The sequence below is a fragment of the Chelonia mydas genome, chromosome 3 (genome assembly GCF_015237465.2).
Source record: "Chelonia mydas isolate rCheMyd1 chromosome 3, rCheMyd1.pri.v2, whole genome shotgun sequence".
Taxonomy (NCBI): Eukaryota; Metazoa; Chordata; order Testudines; family Cheloniidae; genus Chelonia; species Chelonia mydas.
Genome location: NC_057851.1, coordinates 164104132 through 164121564, shown reverse-complemented (window position 1 = coordinate 164121564; position 17433 = coordinate 164104132). Strand labels below are relative to the sequence as shown.

General features: G+C 38.5%; 1 protein-coding gene across 13 annotated transcripts in view; it reads right to left on the bottom strand.

Moving 5' to 3' along the window:
- UBR2 (ubiquitin protein ligase E3 component n-recognin 2) overlaps window positions 1-17433 on the bottom strand; it is a 124688-nt gene that overhangs the window by 32572 nt on the left and 74683 nt on the right. For all 13 annotated transcript variants that reach the window (XR_006289863.1, XR_006289862.1, XR_005224883.2 and 10 more), the window contains 12 exons: window positions 17182-17381; window positions 14017-14110; window positions 12349-12510; window positions 8420-8517; window positions 7820-7895; window positions 5664-5812; window positions 5501-5556; window positions 4916-5012; window positions 2241-2308; window positions 1422-1557; window positions 693-783; window positions 14-144 (listed from right to left, as the gene is read on the bottom strand). Coding sequence is in view for 4 of the 13 variants with exons in the window: in XM_027820496.3 (XP_027676297.1) it covers window positions 14-144; window positions 693-783; window positions 1422-1557; window positions 2241-2308; window positions 4916-5012; window positions 5501-5556; window positions 5664-5812; window positions 7820-7895; window positions 8420-8517; window positions 12349-12510; window positions 14017-14110; window positions 17182-17381 (1358 nt within the window). In the remaining 9 variants the exon portion in view is untranslated. The remainder of the gene's footprint in view (window positions 1-13; window positions 145-692; window positions 784-1421; window positions 1558-2240; window positions 2309-4915; window positions 5013-5500; window positions 5557-5663; window positions 5813-7819; window positions 7896-8419; window positions 8518-12348; window positions 12511-14016; window positions 14111-17181; window positions 17382-17433) is intronic.

Below are 17433 nucleotides of genomic sequence, written 5' to 3'. Positions count from 1 at the left end.
AAATGGACATTACCTTGAATTTCTGATGGTGCTGGGACTCCATTTAAATAATGGAAAAACAAAGCAGAGCATCTCAGGAAAGGCATAATTCCAGCTTTTATACTCCTGCACAGATGCCAGCCTGAGGACATTTCTTTCAAGGCACTTAAAACAGAATGAATAAACAACAATATGTTTAATAAAAGTTAGGCCATACTTCATATTGAGCAGTTTTTGACTTTGGCTAAAACAAATGTCAAGTAAAGAGACTGTTTACTTTGAAGCTAACACTAATGGGAAGACAAATATTTTTTATTAATCTCTAAATTTCAATAGATAACACAAGGAATCAAAAATTTCGGAGAGGCTGAGTGGCTAAGAAGTAAATAAGTTCCTGGAACCCATCTGCAACCTATCAAGATTTATTTATGTATGCCAAATGGCTGATCAAAATTATTCTATTCTATAGTCCAATATTACTGAACTCTAAGGAGGTAAATTACAGAAATTTTCTGATTTGTCACGTGACTTTTTTCAGTTAATCATGAACCAGGATTAATTGGTAGCACACAAGGAGTAAGAATTTCTGAATTTAAAATATGATTCTCTTAACAGCATCAGTACATCAAATTCAGCCTTTATATGGTGTTACAGATTCCCTGCTGGTCCCACCACCAAACAATGGTTGTTTAAACTAGAGACTATAATTTTACCTTCCTGTATGCTGGCAAAGAAATTTATACAAAGTAAGCACTGCTACTTCTTCTTCACCATTAGGGTTTTCTTGGTCCATGCCATTTTCTTCTGAAGATCAAAGAAAAAATAAATCAGGTACAATTCTAAACCTAGAAATCACTTAATTATTTTTAATGGACAAATCTTTTTTAGAAATAGTTGAGAGAGGAGGTGAAGCTCTGAATACCACAGATGTTTATAAATGAAGCATTAAAGACCTGGCTATATTATCATCAGTATCAAACATTTAAAATAATGACATAAACCAAATGTTGACAAGAAGGCCAAGAACAAACAAGAGAAATACCCCATTAGAAAACAAGGAAAAGATTGTTTTGTCTCCTCCCAGGGATCAGGCATGGCTGCCAATGTCACACAGAACAGATCTTTTTAACACAATATACCATATCCAGACCCTCTGGTAACATGAGTACTAAAAGCAGGATGCATTAATTCCTTTCTTTAGTAAGCACAGATTATTTTCTTTGGGAAACAAAAGTTTAAACCCAGCCTATGCCGTAATCTTTTGCCAGCAGAGTTATGCTGATGGGGGTGTGTGATTTGTGACTGATAAAGTATGCTTTTAATTAGCACTAAGGGTTCTTTGCTTGTATGAAATAGCAGCATAGCTATACTTTCAAGTGTAGACCCGGCCTTAGTGTTCATTAAAAAAAAAATTTATAGTGAAACAAAAACAGAGGCATTACCTGTTGATGAAGTAAGTAAAATTTGCACTATGTGTGCCATTGTGACAAGATGGAAGATGTGAAGATCTCCAGTACCAAGACTAACCCCTGAAAAATCCTGACAGTATATGGCAGGAAAAGAGAGCACCAAGCTTACCTGTAATAGAAAAAAATAGAAAGTGTAAGAGAATGAATGTCTTCCCCTTCTCTGCCACAGCTTCAAGAATAAGTAAGTTTTTTCTTGAGGTCATCCTTTGTGCTGCAGGACACTCGATGGGACTAATTTTAATGCCAGTTATCCCATTCCTTCATGTGTCATAGGGATAACTGTCAAATAATGCGGGGTTCCCTGCCCTTTTTCCCAAGTCAGAGAATAAACTGTAATATAGCAAAAAATATTAAGTCTAAACATCTGTGAGAAGGAATCCTAACTTGCCATACATTTTCCTCGAAACTCTTGTGGTTATGCAGAAAATATATAACTGCAGCTTTGATATATAAAAGATGCCTAAGGGTACATCTACACTGCAAAAAGCCCTGCAGTGCGAGTCTCAGAGCCTGGGTCAACTGACTCAGGCTTAGAGTACAGGGCTAAAAGTAGCAGTGTAGATATTCCTGCTTGGGCTGGAGCCTGGGCTCTGAAACCCAGTGAGGATCTCAGAGCTGGATTCCAGCCTGAGCAGGAACGTCTACGCTGCAATTTTTAGCCCCATAGAATCATGGGGCTCACACGCTCTCATTTGACCCAGGTTTTGAGACTCACTGCCCCATGTTTTTTTTGCAGTGTAGATGTAACCTATAGGACCAAAGGTGTAGGTGTATTCATTATGAAAAACTTACCAATAAATGAAACATGTCAATATCAAGTATGCATGGAAGATTTCCATTTTTTTCATTAGGCACCAGTGCTGAATATATAAAAAACAAAAAATGTATTAATTACACAACAAAGAATTGGCACTGATTTTTGCTACAGAATAGACTATAGCAATCTTAATTGTGTGTTAAATGTTTTAAGTGTCTATACACAAGTTCTTTTCGTTTTTGGCTAGGAATAAATTAAATTAATTCAAGAACTTATGCACACTGCTGGAGCAGGTTCTATTCTAGTTTCCAAACTTTATATTTCACCAAAATGAGATAAGAACAAAATAATTTGTATAAAACTTTATAGTACATTCTGTTCTGATTTTTCTTTTGGTTACAACTGAGACTGCAATAGAAAAAGTGGTGGTACTCTCCCAAGCTCTGCCCATGCGAGTCACCAAAATGAGACACTGCTCACTGTAGATTATGCAGACATTTACAATATGATATTATGCAGCTCTCTGAACTCTGCTGGGCTACTTGAGCCTGGTTCCCCTCTCTGGGCTTCAATATGTCCATAATCTCTGCAGTGCTCTTTGGGGTTGGCTCCTTCTTAATGAGGGAAAAATAAATAAGTGGTGTTATCTCCACTTATGGCACCAAAAATGAGACCTTACTCACAGAAATTGTGTAGATCTGTGAATCTTCTCTCCTATTTTATAAGACAAATTAATTACCATGCTAAAATTTAAATTAACTCAGAAGCCCAGTGATGACAACACCTGACTGAGATGAATGGGGAAAGTGACACCTCTCAGAGCTATTGTTCCAGCTGAGATTACATTTTTGAGATTTTTTTTTTTTTTTAAGTGAGTCTGTAGCAAAGACAAAGCTTTGATTTTGGAAAATAGGATAGCAGTTGATATGTATATGGCTGAGAGTCAGCTTAATATGAGCCTTGGTTTACACCCCTGCTTTGATTTGGCACTAGTGCTTCCCAGAGTTTTAAATTTTACTTCAAATAAATGTAACCAGTGGAATAATAATGCAGCTAACAAAACAGTAACGTTTGGTTTTTTTTAGTGTACCATGTGCAAATGTAAGCTTAGAATAGCAAGCATACAGTAAATATAAATCAAGCACTCCACGCAATAATAGATCACCCATTTTGCATGGAGAGTACCTCCATTTAAAACCAAAACAAAAAACCAACCTCCTTGAAGATACAACCATCTACTATTTAAAGCAACATCCAAAGAAAAATATCACAAAGCATTCCCTCTGAACATCGTTACCCCAAATAGAAAAATCCAGATGAAGAGCATAATAAAAATCTTAGTCACAAACTGTACAGTAACGTAAGCCACCACACCTGAGAATATTTTTATGTTGACAACTGCAAATACTCCAAGTGAAGAGGTGATTTACTGTTTCCAGAGCACTTAATCTTCCCTTAATAACTGAAGAATGCTTAGGCAAATTTAAACAGCTATTGTTATTTCAGAACAATTTACTACTGTGATGATTCCAATACCTTCAGATTACAAGTGCTAGTGTTTTGGTAAATTCAACATAAACTCATATAAACACCTATGATAATTTTTTTCCCCCAGTTTCTATCAGAGATTTAGTACTGCAAGTGTTCACTGTTGGCTTTAGTACTGCAGATGTCAGCAACTGATCCACTTCTATTGATTCTATCAATAACTTCAGAGTATATATGAATCTCAACATTGTCTGAAAACAGCACTTTTTGTATAGTGCAGCCCCTACAAGCCATCCCATCTAATAACCTTGTGTTAAAGTAATTGTTGCTTTACTGATTATTATTATTATTACTGTCACTTATCTCATCTTACAAGGACTTAAGTAACTTGAAGAAAAAAAAAGGTGAGTTAAACTAATAGAGCTTTAAATTTTACATTGGGGTTCTATTGACATTGACATTACTTAATTCTTGACAGTGTTGTTCTTTTCATCAAGAAATATACTGGTTATAGCATACATGTATTTATACAAAGGGATAGATATTGGCCTGATTTTCAAAGGTGCTGAGCAGCACAATCTCTAATAATCAGGCTAATATATCTTATTAATTATATTCTATTTCAGATGACTTAGATCTCAAGTGTTGGGATGTCTAAGACTGCTCATCTATTTCTACAAACATTTCAAGCTTAGGGCTTTATGATATTTTAATTCAAATAGTTTTCAAGTTAACACAATGTAATTACATTAGATTTTTTTTTCAGCCAGTATCAAAAGCTATGCTTTCCAGCTACTCAAACTAAAACACCCCTGAGTTCTAATACTGAGAAATCTCAACATTATTAATCCAAATTACTTAAAATATTGTTAACAATAGTTAAAAAAAATCTGGGTCACAAAGAAAAACCGCCAACAGTCCATTCCACAATAGGGATTCTGTAAATTTATTTTCCTGTAGTGTATTTTTGAAACTTGATTCGTGCATTCACAGTAAGTATGCCAAAAATAAATGTTCTTATCAAATTAATGTTAAATCATGTAAATTTTAGATAAAAAAAGAACGTTTGCAAGTCTCACAGCTTTTAAAGTTTCTTCAGGGTTTTATCTTTTTATATAGTTTCTCAGATAATCATATTGCTCGCTGCAAGCTAATTTTTGTCAGCTTTACCAGCGGCTGTACTTATTATGCAAAGATAATTAGTATAATGTATTGAACTTACATGCAAAGAGCCTACAAAAGTGACCCTGTACTGCCGAAAGAGATGAAACTGTCCAATGTGCTGCTGCAAATCTTGTTAATGAAGTAAGGCAGTCATCCTAAAAAAAACAAAAAAAACCACACAACCCCAAACTAATCACCACAATTAAGGTCTTCAAGATGGAATAAAATGATGCCTTTATGACTCTATATAGTACACTACTCTAGATAGGTAGCTAGTCTTTACCACATAATTTTGAGAGATACAGATTATGCCAAAAATTCAATGTAATAAAGATATCAGTGTGTGTGTGTGCGCGCGTGTAAACAGATTTACAGAACACAGTTACAATCTCAAAGCTCCCTGCTTTGGCTGTCATTATGACGAGACAAACCCAAGCCTATTATACTTAACATTCATGAAGAACAAACAACTTAATTATATTTTACATTTGTTTCAAGTTAATATATCAGATATCAGTAGAGAAAAGGGTGTAACCCAAGTTAAAATGAAACTCTCCAATAATTTCAGGCTACAATTTTGGCACTCTGGATTAAAAAAAAGACAACCCAGTGATTCAGAACGGAGGCTGATATTTGATCTTACCTGTCGGCAAGGTAAATGACCAAATAATGGTTTATCTTCATCAGCTAAAATTCTTTCTGCAGAAGGCAAAAAAAAAAAAAAAGTTTCAGAGCTGTAAATTTAAATAAAAATCTGGAAGCCTCTTGCCAACACACAGTAGTTGTTACTACAAACAAAATGTTACCTATAGTCTGTATTGTGTAAGCACAGCTACCCCAGCACATTATGGGTACACGCAGATCTTGTTCATTGGGATGCACCTTCAGTCCCACTTTATATGTTGCAGTACCAAATGTTGTCAGCATCTCTTTAATGCTTTCGGAATAAAGACTCCTGAGATGAGAGATATTGGTTGATTGGCATTAAAAGTCTATTCTGAAAACAGGCAAATTAAACATCAAGTGGAAGCATAATATCTGAATGCTCTGATTTATACAAAGTTGACAGATCTTTTGGACCATGTCCTGCTTACCTGACTCAAGCAAAGTAGTCTACTAACTAAACAGTGGCGTTTGTGTGAATACTGGAAGAAAGATTTGGCATTTTATGCTATTTTAAACAGTTTGTGCCATGCAATGCAGTAATCAATTTTTTGGTTGTCTGGATTAGACTGGAATTTTACATATTTGTACAGCACTACCCAGACTTTGCCCTCAACACAACTGGGTAGAATATCTTTAAGGCTCTAATGGGAGTAATATGTGCCAATTTGAGGGCAGAATTTTTAAATTTACTTTCCCATTAAAAAAGGGTCGGGGCAGGGGGGCTTACCCCACTCCACCTGCCTGGCATTCCAGCCAGGCGGAGCAGGGCATGTTCCCGACCCTGCTCCCTAGCAGGAGCGCCAGGTGGCCTGAACGGAGCGTGCCCCTGACCCCACTCCCCGGCAGGAGCGCCGGGCAGCCCAAGCAGGGTGTTCCCCCAACCCCGCTATCTGGCAGGAGCGCCAGGTGGGCCAAGCTCCTGACCCCGCTCTCTGGCAGGAGCGACAGGCAGGTGGAGGGGGCAAGTCCCTGATCCTGTTCTCCAGCAGAAGCGCAGGGCGGCCGGAGCGGGACAAGCCCCTGACCCCATGCTCTGGCAGGAGCACCAGGCGGGTAGGCGTAGCAGTGCAAGCCGCCGCACCCCAACCCCCTATCCCAGGTGCGTGCCTGGGGGGCCCCTTGCCAGAATGTCTATGGACCACCACAAGTCCAGCTGGAAGAGGTGAGTGGAGGCAGCCCCACCCTTCCTGCCCCATCCCTCCTGCCTCCCCTCCACCGCCCTCGTCATTGCCCACCCACTCAAAGTCAAGGCCCATTCCACTGCTCCACACCCCCAGCTGCCCCAGACACCCCAGATAAACAAAACACTCAGACTTCTGACTTCAGCAACATGATGCTGATACTGTATCAAGTTCATCTTCCACATCAGTAAAGGTTAGTATCTGTACTGTAATAAGTTTAAATTTCATTAAAAATTTTTAATAAAACCTGTAGTACTGTAGTGTATAAATTAGGGAGGTCATCTTGCGAGCCTGGAACCAAAACCCTTATGTCCCATAGACCCTCGGTATTTTTTTAATGCGATTTTATTTGCACAGTGTTTTTTTAGGTAACATAACCACCATGTAAATCGAGGATTGACTGTAGTGCAAAAGTAGCGGTGTACAATGGCCAAATTCTCAACATAAGCTCAGCCACTCTAATGGAAGTGTGATTCAGAGTTCTTTAGCTTGTTCAACTGAAGCACTATAGCACACAAATATACCCCAGTTTTAGACCTATATCCAGGGGTGACATACTGGTACGCTGGGGCCTGCTCTGGCCCCCGGAAGGGGCTGGGTCTAGGGCGGAAGGGGAGGGGTTGAGGGGGTCAGAGCCAGCCCCAGCCCACCCTGAAATGTAAGTGCACGCCCCTCCCCCAGAGTAGCAGCAGCAGCCCAGAGTTCCGGGGGCTATTTAAAGGGCCCAGGGCTCCCCTCTTCTACTGCCCCGGCCCTTTAAATGGCCCCCGGAGCCCTGGAGTAGCAGCGGCAGGGCTCTGGTGGCTATTTAAAGGGCTGGGGCGGTAGAAGCAGGGGAGCCCCGGGCCCTTTAAATAGCCGCTGGTGCCCTGCAGCCGCTACCCCAGGGCTCCAGCAGCAGGGCTCTGGAGGCAATTTAAAGGGCCTGGGGCTCCAGCCACTGCTGGGAGCCCCAGGCCCTTTAAATTGCCCCCTGGGGAAGCTGGGCTGCCCCAGTACGGTGCACCGACTCTTGCCAGTACGCCGTACCGGGGCGTACCGGCTTACTTTCACCTCTGCCTATATCCCTGCTATAACATAAAGGTATGAATAATTTTTAAAGATGAAATACATACTTTGGTTGGAAGTCTGGCCTAAATCCTTTAGGTAGTTGTAGCTCATCCATTTTTTCTGAGTTACCACAAGAATTATCTGTATAAAAAAAGTCCAATAAACTCTGTAATTATATTATTTTATCTATATGTGAATTTTACTGCTCATGAAAGTTGCAGACTGACAACATTAGAAACTAAAGTTCTGAATTCCTCAGAATAATTATAACATGGGCAGTGGCGATGTAACTTCACCACATTTTTTTGCCAGCATCATCTCAGCTGCACTACAGAAGGACCAGCTGTATGGAAAGTGTTAATTCAACCCTCATTGCCATGCAATTCTTGGCTTCAGTACTGAGACTGCAAACATGGTTGCCAGCTAGATCAGTTGTGACATATGGAACTGGTACATTAAGAACTAACTGGAGACCAACAAAGTCATTTCACATAGGAGCAGTTATCCAATGAGAACTTTCAGAGAGACTATCAACCTGATCTGGATTTAAATAAAATACCAGAAGGTAAAACCTCCACGTCTAAGTGACAATTTGCCGAGTCTCTTTTCAGTGACAACAACATTTCCATACTTCAGGATATATAATATTAGATCTTCAGACTTACGAGCAGTTTCTTCATCGCGAAGTATATATAATGCTTTGATTTGCTGGGATATTGTTCTCATCCATTGAGCTAGATTTGGTTGGTCTGAAAAATCCAAGCTGTCAAAAGACAGAAGACATACATTCTTTAAAAATTAAACTATTTCAGAATATATATTATGTTCTCTTTCTGAAAAAAACAATTTGCACAATTTCTCCTATGTAAGGTTGAGCACAAAGTTTGAGAAAAAAATCAGATATTAAGATTATGGGAGAAGAGGGGGGTAAACCATAATTATGCTTCAAAATGCAATAAACCATCACCATATGCCATCATGACTCTTTTTTTTTTAAACTGAAACACAGTCCTGCTCCACTGTGCCATAGAATATCTGGTACGTGTGCATATTTTATAGATTACTCGGATTTACCATGTAAAGTACTACTCTTACTTTTCCTATATTCTACAGTGGTGCATCTTACACATTTGCTAAAATCTCCTACCCCCTCATTCAGAAGACCAACTCACTGTGATAGCTATATCAAACACTTTATTCAAAGTACTATCTGTATATCATCATCAACAGGGATAACAGAAATTCACAAATCCTGAGGCCTTAAGGTCTCTATAAAGATTTTAGTTTCAACAGAATCAAATTTCATGTTTGAATTATTGGTAATTTTTTTGGGTTGCAAATATGACTTTTGATCCATGTTACAATTAGTAAATACTTAACCATAAAAGTCTCTGTTTCAAGTTGTGTGGAGATAGTTTTGTCACTGCCCCTGTAAAACGTACTTGCCATGAGAAATAAGACAGCATTCAAGGAGGGGGACGGATGACAACTAATCCACATGACAGTTTGCGTGTGGTGGATTCTACTCTGGCAGAGCAAATCTCTTTAATGCAGCTCTGACCTATTAATCTCATAATGATTGATGTTTACTCAACTACAGGTTCTGCCATGTGCCACTGTGCTACACAGATCTTTTACATTAGATATTTTTCCTATAAACCCAATCTAAAATTTATCAGGATACCATTAAAAAATGTTTATTATATTCCAGAACTTGTGTTACTGAAGAGAGTTTTGAACTTATATGTGCATCTATGTAGGCAATAGAAATTTTCAATAGATAATGACCAAAACAATAAAATATTTATGGATTTCGCAAAGAGAACTTGCTTTATGAAATGTCTTTGAATAAAAGTGACTGTATGTAAATATTTTTTTTCCCATGGTCACAAAACTGTTACAAAGGCTAACAGATAAGCAGTACTGTAATCTACAAAAAAAAGTCACCCTTAACCTTTTTAGTTTTATCTGCTTTGACAATATTCGACCTGGAGAAACTCGACAATTCATTGTTATGTGGAGACAGTACACTATAACAGAAACAGACATACTGAAGAAGACTGTATTCAAGTGTTCCACTGATAGTTAAGATCTGGTCAAAATAGTTAAGACCAAAGCAGACTGTGAAGAACTTCAAAAAGATCTCACAAAAATAAGTGACTGGGCAACAAAATGGCAAATGAAATTTAATGTGGATAAACGTAAAGTAATGCACATTGGAAAAAATAACCCCAACTATACATACAATATGATAGGGGTTAATTTAGCTGCAACTAATCAGGAGAAAGATCTTGGAGTCATCGTGGATAGTTCTCTGAAGATGTCAATGCAATGTGCAATGGCAGTCAAAAAAGCAAACGGGATGTTAGGAATCATTAAAAAAGGGATAGAGAATAAGATGGAGAATATCTTATTGCCCTTATATAAATCCATGGTATGCCCATATCTTGAATACTGCGTACAGATGTGGTCCCCTCATCTCTAAAAAGATATACTGGCAACTAAAATGATTAGGGGTTTGAAACGGGTCCCAGATGAGGAGAGATTAAAGAGGTCAGGACTTTTCAGCTTGGAAAAGAGGAGACTAAGGGGGGATATAATAGAGGTATATAAAATCATGAGTGGTGTGGAGAAAGTGAATAAGGAAAAGTTATTTACTTGTTCCCATAATATAAGAACTAGGGGCCACCAAATGAAATTAATAGGTAGCAAGTTTAAAACAAATAAAAGGAAGTTCTTCTTCACTCAGCACACAGTCAACCTGTGGAATGCCTTACCTGGGGAGGTTGTGAAGGCTAGGACTATAACAGGGTTTAAGAGAGAACAGAATAAATTCATGGAGGTTAAGTCCATTAATGGCTATTAGCCAGGATGGGTAAGGAACGGTGTCCCTAGCTTTTGTTTGTCAGAGGGTGGAGATAGATGGCAGAGATTACTTGATCATTACCTGTTAGGTTCACTCCCTCTGGGGTACCTGACATTGGCCATGGTCGGTAGACAGGATCCTGGGCTGGATGGACCTTTGGTCTGACCCAGTATGGCCATTCTTATGTTCTTCCACAGCACTAATGCAAGATTTAGTTTTATCATACAGAGGCACATTGATGCCATCAGTTACTATTATTAGTAACTTATAACAACTTAGCAGACCACAAAGTTTCTGTACTATCTACAAAGACCTTAAGAATTGTAGGTTTGTGACAGGGTGCTGGGCACCAACAGCTGAGCCAGCACTCTGGTCACTGCAACTCTAATTAATTACTTTAGAACAGATCTTATTAAGAAGAGCTGTGCCTAACTGATGGGTTGAGGAGAACTAAGAGGCTAATTAAGCCATTACACAGATGATACAAGAGGCACAAGATGGAAGTGGAGAAGCAAGTGGAGGATCACTCTCCTTTGCTTGCCTAAGGAGAAGAGGGCTCCCTATGACTATAGGGGTAAGGCTATATATTGTATAAGGATGGTGGAACCTAATATTGTAATAAACTGCACCGGGTGTTTTATCAGCAAAAAGGTCTCTGAGCTGTTCATGGACTTGAGCAGAGGCAGGAGCAAGTGAGCCCTGCCACATGGTTTACAAATATTTAATGTTTAAAACTTGTAATAAATTTATGTACAGGGCACCTATGTCCAAAGGTATTTGAAGTTCTTACCAAAATAATTAAAGCAAGAAGCCACGATGCCCTACCGACCAAAATAATGGAATTGGTACATATGATTTAACAAGAATAAATTCAAGTTGTTTTGGAGGTCTGCTTTCTGACTGAGGAAAATCCTTAGTGCATGTGAGATCATATTAAGTGGAAAATTCAACCTTGCACATACACAAAAATACACACACACAGTAATGAGAGATCTCCTTCCCTGGTAGTTGGAGGGAAAACTCCACTCCCTGGTGTGCAGAAGCAGCTATTCTTTCCTTTCTACACCCACCTTTCCCCCAACACTCACCTTCCTCTCTGATTTTTCCTTCCTTTCCCATTCTCCCTTTACAGTCCTTCAATTTCCTTCCAGCCCTTTCCTCTCCTGCTGACTCCAATCAGTCACCCTTCCTGCCACTCTATATTCGTGATTCCTACCAATCTTCCTCTCTGCCCACCACACATTTCTCTGTCCTCACAGTTATTCTCATTTCCCCATCCCTCTATACTCTTGTAATTTCCAAACCAAGAGGCACAAGAGGCAGCTATCTTGACTGAGGGCAACCTCGTTCTAGTTTCAGATTATTAAAATAATGGGAAATGGTGCAAATTTTGAAAAGCTCAGGATTTTCACACGACAAAATCTGCTGTCCCTGAGATGAGCAGCTTTTTAAAAAAATATCACAAGACTCTCTATACCAATGCGAGTTGGCAATTCTGTAGTCCATTGACTGTTTAATTCACATTCCAGTTTCACTGACAGCAAAGCATTTTAAAATTTGTTATAAGTACACATGCACCTCCCAACTCTGCAAACATTTACCATCTCATCTTATGTGTAGCTCTGGTAACAGGCATGTGCAGAATTGTGCCCTGATTCTTTAGATTACACAGATTTAAGAGGGGGCTTTTTCCATAGTTAACAAGGATACTTATAAAAGCAAACTGACCTGTTAAGTAAACCTCTTGGTGGAGGAAGCAGAGGAATAACAGTGTTGCTTAAACATTCACAAAGAGGGCAAAGGAATTCACCATTTTCTACATCATAACTTGTATGCACACGTAATCTCTGTTGTCTTCGTTGCTCCTTTGCTTGAACAGCATCAAAATACCTTTAGAAAACAATATATTAATTTAATGTTTGTCAGTAAAATAGTATTTTAATGTATGAATCAATATGTACTGACATTTTTTTCATGCTCATGTAAGAACATTATCTAAAATACAAATATTGGATATGAAAATTACATTCTTGTTGATCAAATATTATGAATTGCTAGCTCTAGCTAATTTTTTCAACAAAAAAATTAGTGCAACGGACCTCAAATCACATAAAATAAGATTCTTTTCAGGTTTAAAGATCAGGATTTTCTAGATTTTTTTTTTTTTTTTAGTAAGTTTGAAATAGACTGTAAGAAGAAGGGTTTGGGGAGAATCCTAGGCTTCAGGTTTATTCAGAAAAAAATAAATAAATTTTAGCAATGAATAGTGCCTCTTATGAAAATTTGTTCTCTGTTCCCAGTTTTGTTGGCCATTGCCAGGGAAACCAAAGTACCAAGACAAAGTTTTACGCAGTAATAAGTGCTCCAGAACCAAAGAATCAAAATTCCAAACATAGAACTCAATCCTGAGTGCAGGGTGGGAGTCTGCTTGCTCAGAGCAGAAGAAACAAATATTGATGTTAAGCCACTTGGGAAGTAGATTAAGCTAAATGAGAAACGGGAACTTATTCCAAAATAAGAGAGTGTGTCCACATGGGAGCTTATAGTGAAATAAATATTCCAGAATAGCTCTTTTACTAAATTTCCAAGTGTAGACAAGCCCTTACATACTGCCAACTTCCACTATTCTACAAGCTCTTTTCCTGATCATAAACTATGTTCTAATCAGGAAGCAGAAGCAATGCCTGAAAGACTTGTGACTAATCAACAAATTAATGAAGCTCAACTACTGAATACTTGCATTAAGACGTATCAGCTAAAATAGCAATCTAGCAAATTAAAGAACAAATTCAAGGAAATACTGACATCCTACAAGCAGAAGAAAAGGCTATATTGCACAAATAAATTAATCTCTGCCAATTATTTGCTTAACTCCAGATTAAGCAAGAATTCAAACTTTTTTAAACATTAAAATTTAGCAATGGCTGTAAAGAATTGATCATTTCAGGATGCATATTTAATATTATGGGAATATCCTAGCATTATACAAGTACTATTTACATATGAAGGTAAGCCCTTCTGGCTTCTACAGACATTATTTAAACTTTTATCCACTCAAATTTAAAACTGTTAAGTTGTACACTAATTTTTTTTAGTACTAACAACATGCACATAAATTCCTCCTCTATATGACAAAATCATCAAGATGACAGATGCTAAACTATCATTTCTAATAAATCTTGTTTGCAATTTAGCTATAATGGGTTCTCTCTTTTGTATCTTAGATATCTTTACTGGTCTATAACAGCCTTTATTTTAAATTATGTATTTGACATCTAATCCTTCCACTGAAGTAAATGTTAAGACTCCAACTGGTATTAGTGGGAGAAGGATTGGATCATTTATGTCTAGTTTAAAATAAAGTTCACTTCTATTAACTCTAAACATGGCAATTACCTTTGCCAACAGTGAGCGTGCATAATATGTCCACAGCTACCCGTGTGTGTTCCACATGACAGCTCTGGATGCATGAATAATGGGTCATATTTTTCTGTGTAAAAACAAACAATTTTGCATTTAAATCTTTTTATAACAAACAGATATTTATTTCTGACATTAAAATATTTACATTTGTCATTTACATGCTTTATTAAATGTTATTAAAAAAAATCACCTTTTTATTAGTCCTTTGAGAAAGTCAATTTAAAGCATACTACCAATCCCTACAAATATACTTTTTAGCTAGGTCATTTGAAACACAGTTTAAAGGCTCAGTTATAAATACATAATAATTAGTTATTAAAGATGAAATCATCAAACAGGCCCTGAATTTCAGAGGCACTGAACACCAGCAGCACCCATTCAGTTTAACTGGAATTTTGGGTGCTCAGGACCCCGGGGGGGGGGGGCGGGGGGGGGGGGGGAAGAGAATCAGGCCTACAGAACATTATTCATCTTCTGTAAGTGGAATAGAGAGGTATAGTACAGAAAAGTGTTCTGTGTATTTACATACACGTAATATAAACAGAGAATATTTAGGATGAGGCAATCCCAACCAACCAAAAATTAGCTGTTCCAGAAAAGTCTTGAAACCAAAGTGTTTTTTGAGTTTCTCTACCAAAAAGAATCTAACAAGAAAAAAAAACCCTGTACTGAGAAATATTTTATACAGATTATTAAGGCATGTGTCACCTATGCACATTAAATGAACTGACTGCTGCCAAATGTTTAACATAAATCCAGGTATAGAACAACTGATATATGTACTAAAAACATATCCTCAGTGTAGTGAGAGGTTATGGCCCAGAGTGATTTCTGAGGAGGGCATAAATGGGGGAGAATTGGGAGACTCTGATGGTATGCCTATGCTGCAGGTGGGAGCTAGCATTAGCACACTAAAAATATCAACGTGGGACATTCTAGCTCAAGCTCTCAAGCCTAGAGGATAGAGTGAGTTTGAAAGCCAGAGCAGGAATGTTCACATTTATACTTTTAGCATGCTAGCCTGGACCCTGCTAATGAGTCTGTATAGGCAGGCTGTGCAACTCGCTCCCACCTGCACTGCAGACATCCTCAAGCAGAAAACTATAGGAGTTTCACTGGCTGAGGCAACTGTGAAGCTGAGCTGGTAATTCTGCTCCTAACAAGCCTCCTCATGCATAGTGAAAGGTCTATTTGAATCACTGGGGCAGGCAGCTCCATTTGCCACTGTAGCTAGATATCAGCACTGCCTCTTAATTTATTATAGCATATTTTATTTCATTCATTTATTTATTCTGCCTACCAGAATGTGGGGTATTTTTGCTAGATCTCGCACTATCAGGCTTCCAGTTACACCAATAATTGGCAAAAAGAAAAGGAGTACTTGTGGCACCTTAGAGACTAACCGATTTATTTGAGCATAAGCTTTCGTGAGCTACAGCTCACTTCATCGGATGCATAAAGTGGAAAGTACAGTGAGAATAGGTTGTAGATCCTTGATAATGCGTTGGAGAGGTTTTAGTTGGGGGCTGAAGGTGACGGCTAGTGGCGTTCTGTTATTTTCTTTGTTGGGCCTGTCCTGTAGAAACAGATTGACAGAGCCAGAAGAGTACCCAGAAGTCACCTACTACAGGACAGGCCCAACAAAGAAAATATCAGAACACCACTAGCCGTCACCTTCAGCCCCCAACTAAAACCTCTCCAACGTATTATCAAGGATCTACAACCTATCCTGAAGGACAACCCATCACTCTCACAAATCTTGGAAGACAGGCCAGTCCTTGCCTACAGACAGCCCCCCAACCTGAAGCAAATACTCACCAGCAACCACACACCACACAACAGAACCACTAATCCAGGAACCTATCCTTGCAACAAAGCCCGTTGCCAACTGTGCCCACATATCTATTCAGGGGACACCATCATAGGGCCTAATCACATCAGCCACACTATCAGAGGCTCGTTCACCTGCACATCCACCAATGTGATATATGCCATCATGTGCCAGCAATGTCCCTCTGCCATGTACATTGGGCAAACTGGACAGTCTCTACGTAAAAGAATAAATGGACACAAATCAGATGTCAAGAATTATAACATTCATAAACCAGTTGGAGAACACTTCAATCTCTCTGGTCACACGATTTCTGACCTCAAAGTGACTATCCTTCAACAAAAAAACTTCGAAAACAGACTCCAACGACTGCTGAATTGGAATTAATTTGCAAATTGGATACAATTGACTTAGGCTTGAATAGAGACTGGGAGTGGTTGAGTCATTATACTAAGTGAAACTATTTTCCCCTTGTTTATTCCTTCCCCACCTCCCACTATTCCTCAGATGTTCTTGTTAACTCCTGGAAATGTGCTGAAAATGGCCCACCTTGATTATCACTTCAAAAGGTTTTCTCTCACCCCATTCTCCTGCTGGTAATAGCTCATCTTAAGTCATCACTCTCCTTACAATGTATATTTTTTCATGGTCTGTGTGTATATATAAAATCTCCTCACTGTACTTTCCACTTTATGCATCCGATGAAGTGAGCTGTAGCTCACGAAAGCTTATGCTCAAATAAATTGGTTAGTCTCTAAGGTGCCACAAGTACTCCTTTTCTTTTTGCGAATACAGACTAACACGGCTGTTACTCTGAAACCAATAACTGGGATGGAATAAAGAAAAACGTGGGACTAACATCTGAAAGCCACTGAGGAATGGCTTGGCGTTAAACTCAAGTAACTGGAAAACATTTAATGGCTTCACATGCACAAGCCTTTTAATAATGACTGGTATATCAGCTCCAATACATCCATATTGACCCTCTCTCATTCCCGTTACTCTACCCACGAAAATATACAGTACCTTCACCTAACACACCTCAGTTTTCAATAACTGAATTTATAACTGACTAGAGGAAGCGTTTTAGATATTATATTGCCTGTGTTTCCTAGCTACTACTTATGAGGCACGTCCCTAACAAAGTCAGCGAGCGTTTTGCCACTGACTACAATGTCTGAACTTGCTCACAAATATATAACTAATAAAAAGGGGCACAGTGGAACACCTCTACTTCAGAATAAGAATCAGGGCAGATACAGATGATTCTTTCCGAACGTTATAGTCAAAATATGAACACAACTTACCAGGATCCTGAATAACTTTGTTCCGGTTTTTAGACAATACAGTAGATCTCTGAACAAATGCTGCCAAGACCATAGCCCTGCTGTCCACTTTAACCTCCTGTTCTTCTTGACACAATATACAGGTAACAACCTGTCTCCGTTCAGTCACTCTAGTTTGCTTTGGTCCCAAAGCTGTAAGCTTTGTATCTGAAACTGTAGGACTGGAATCAAATTATACCAGTGAGTACACTATTTGACAATTATTTAAATTAG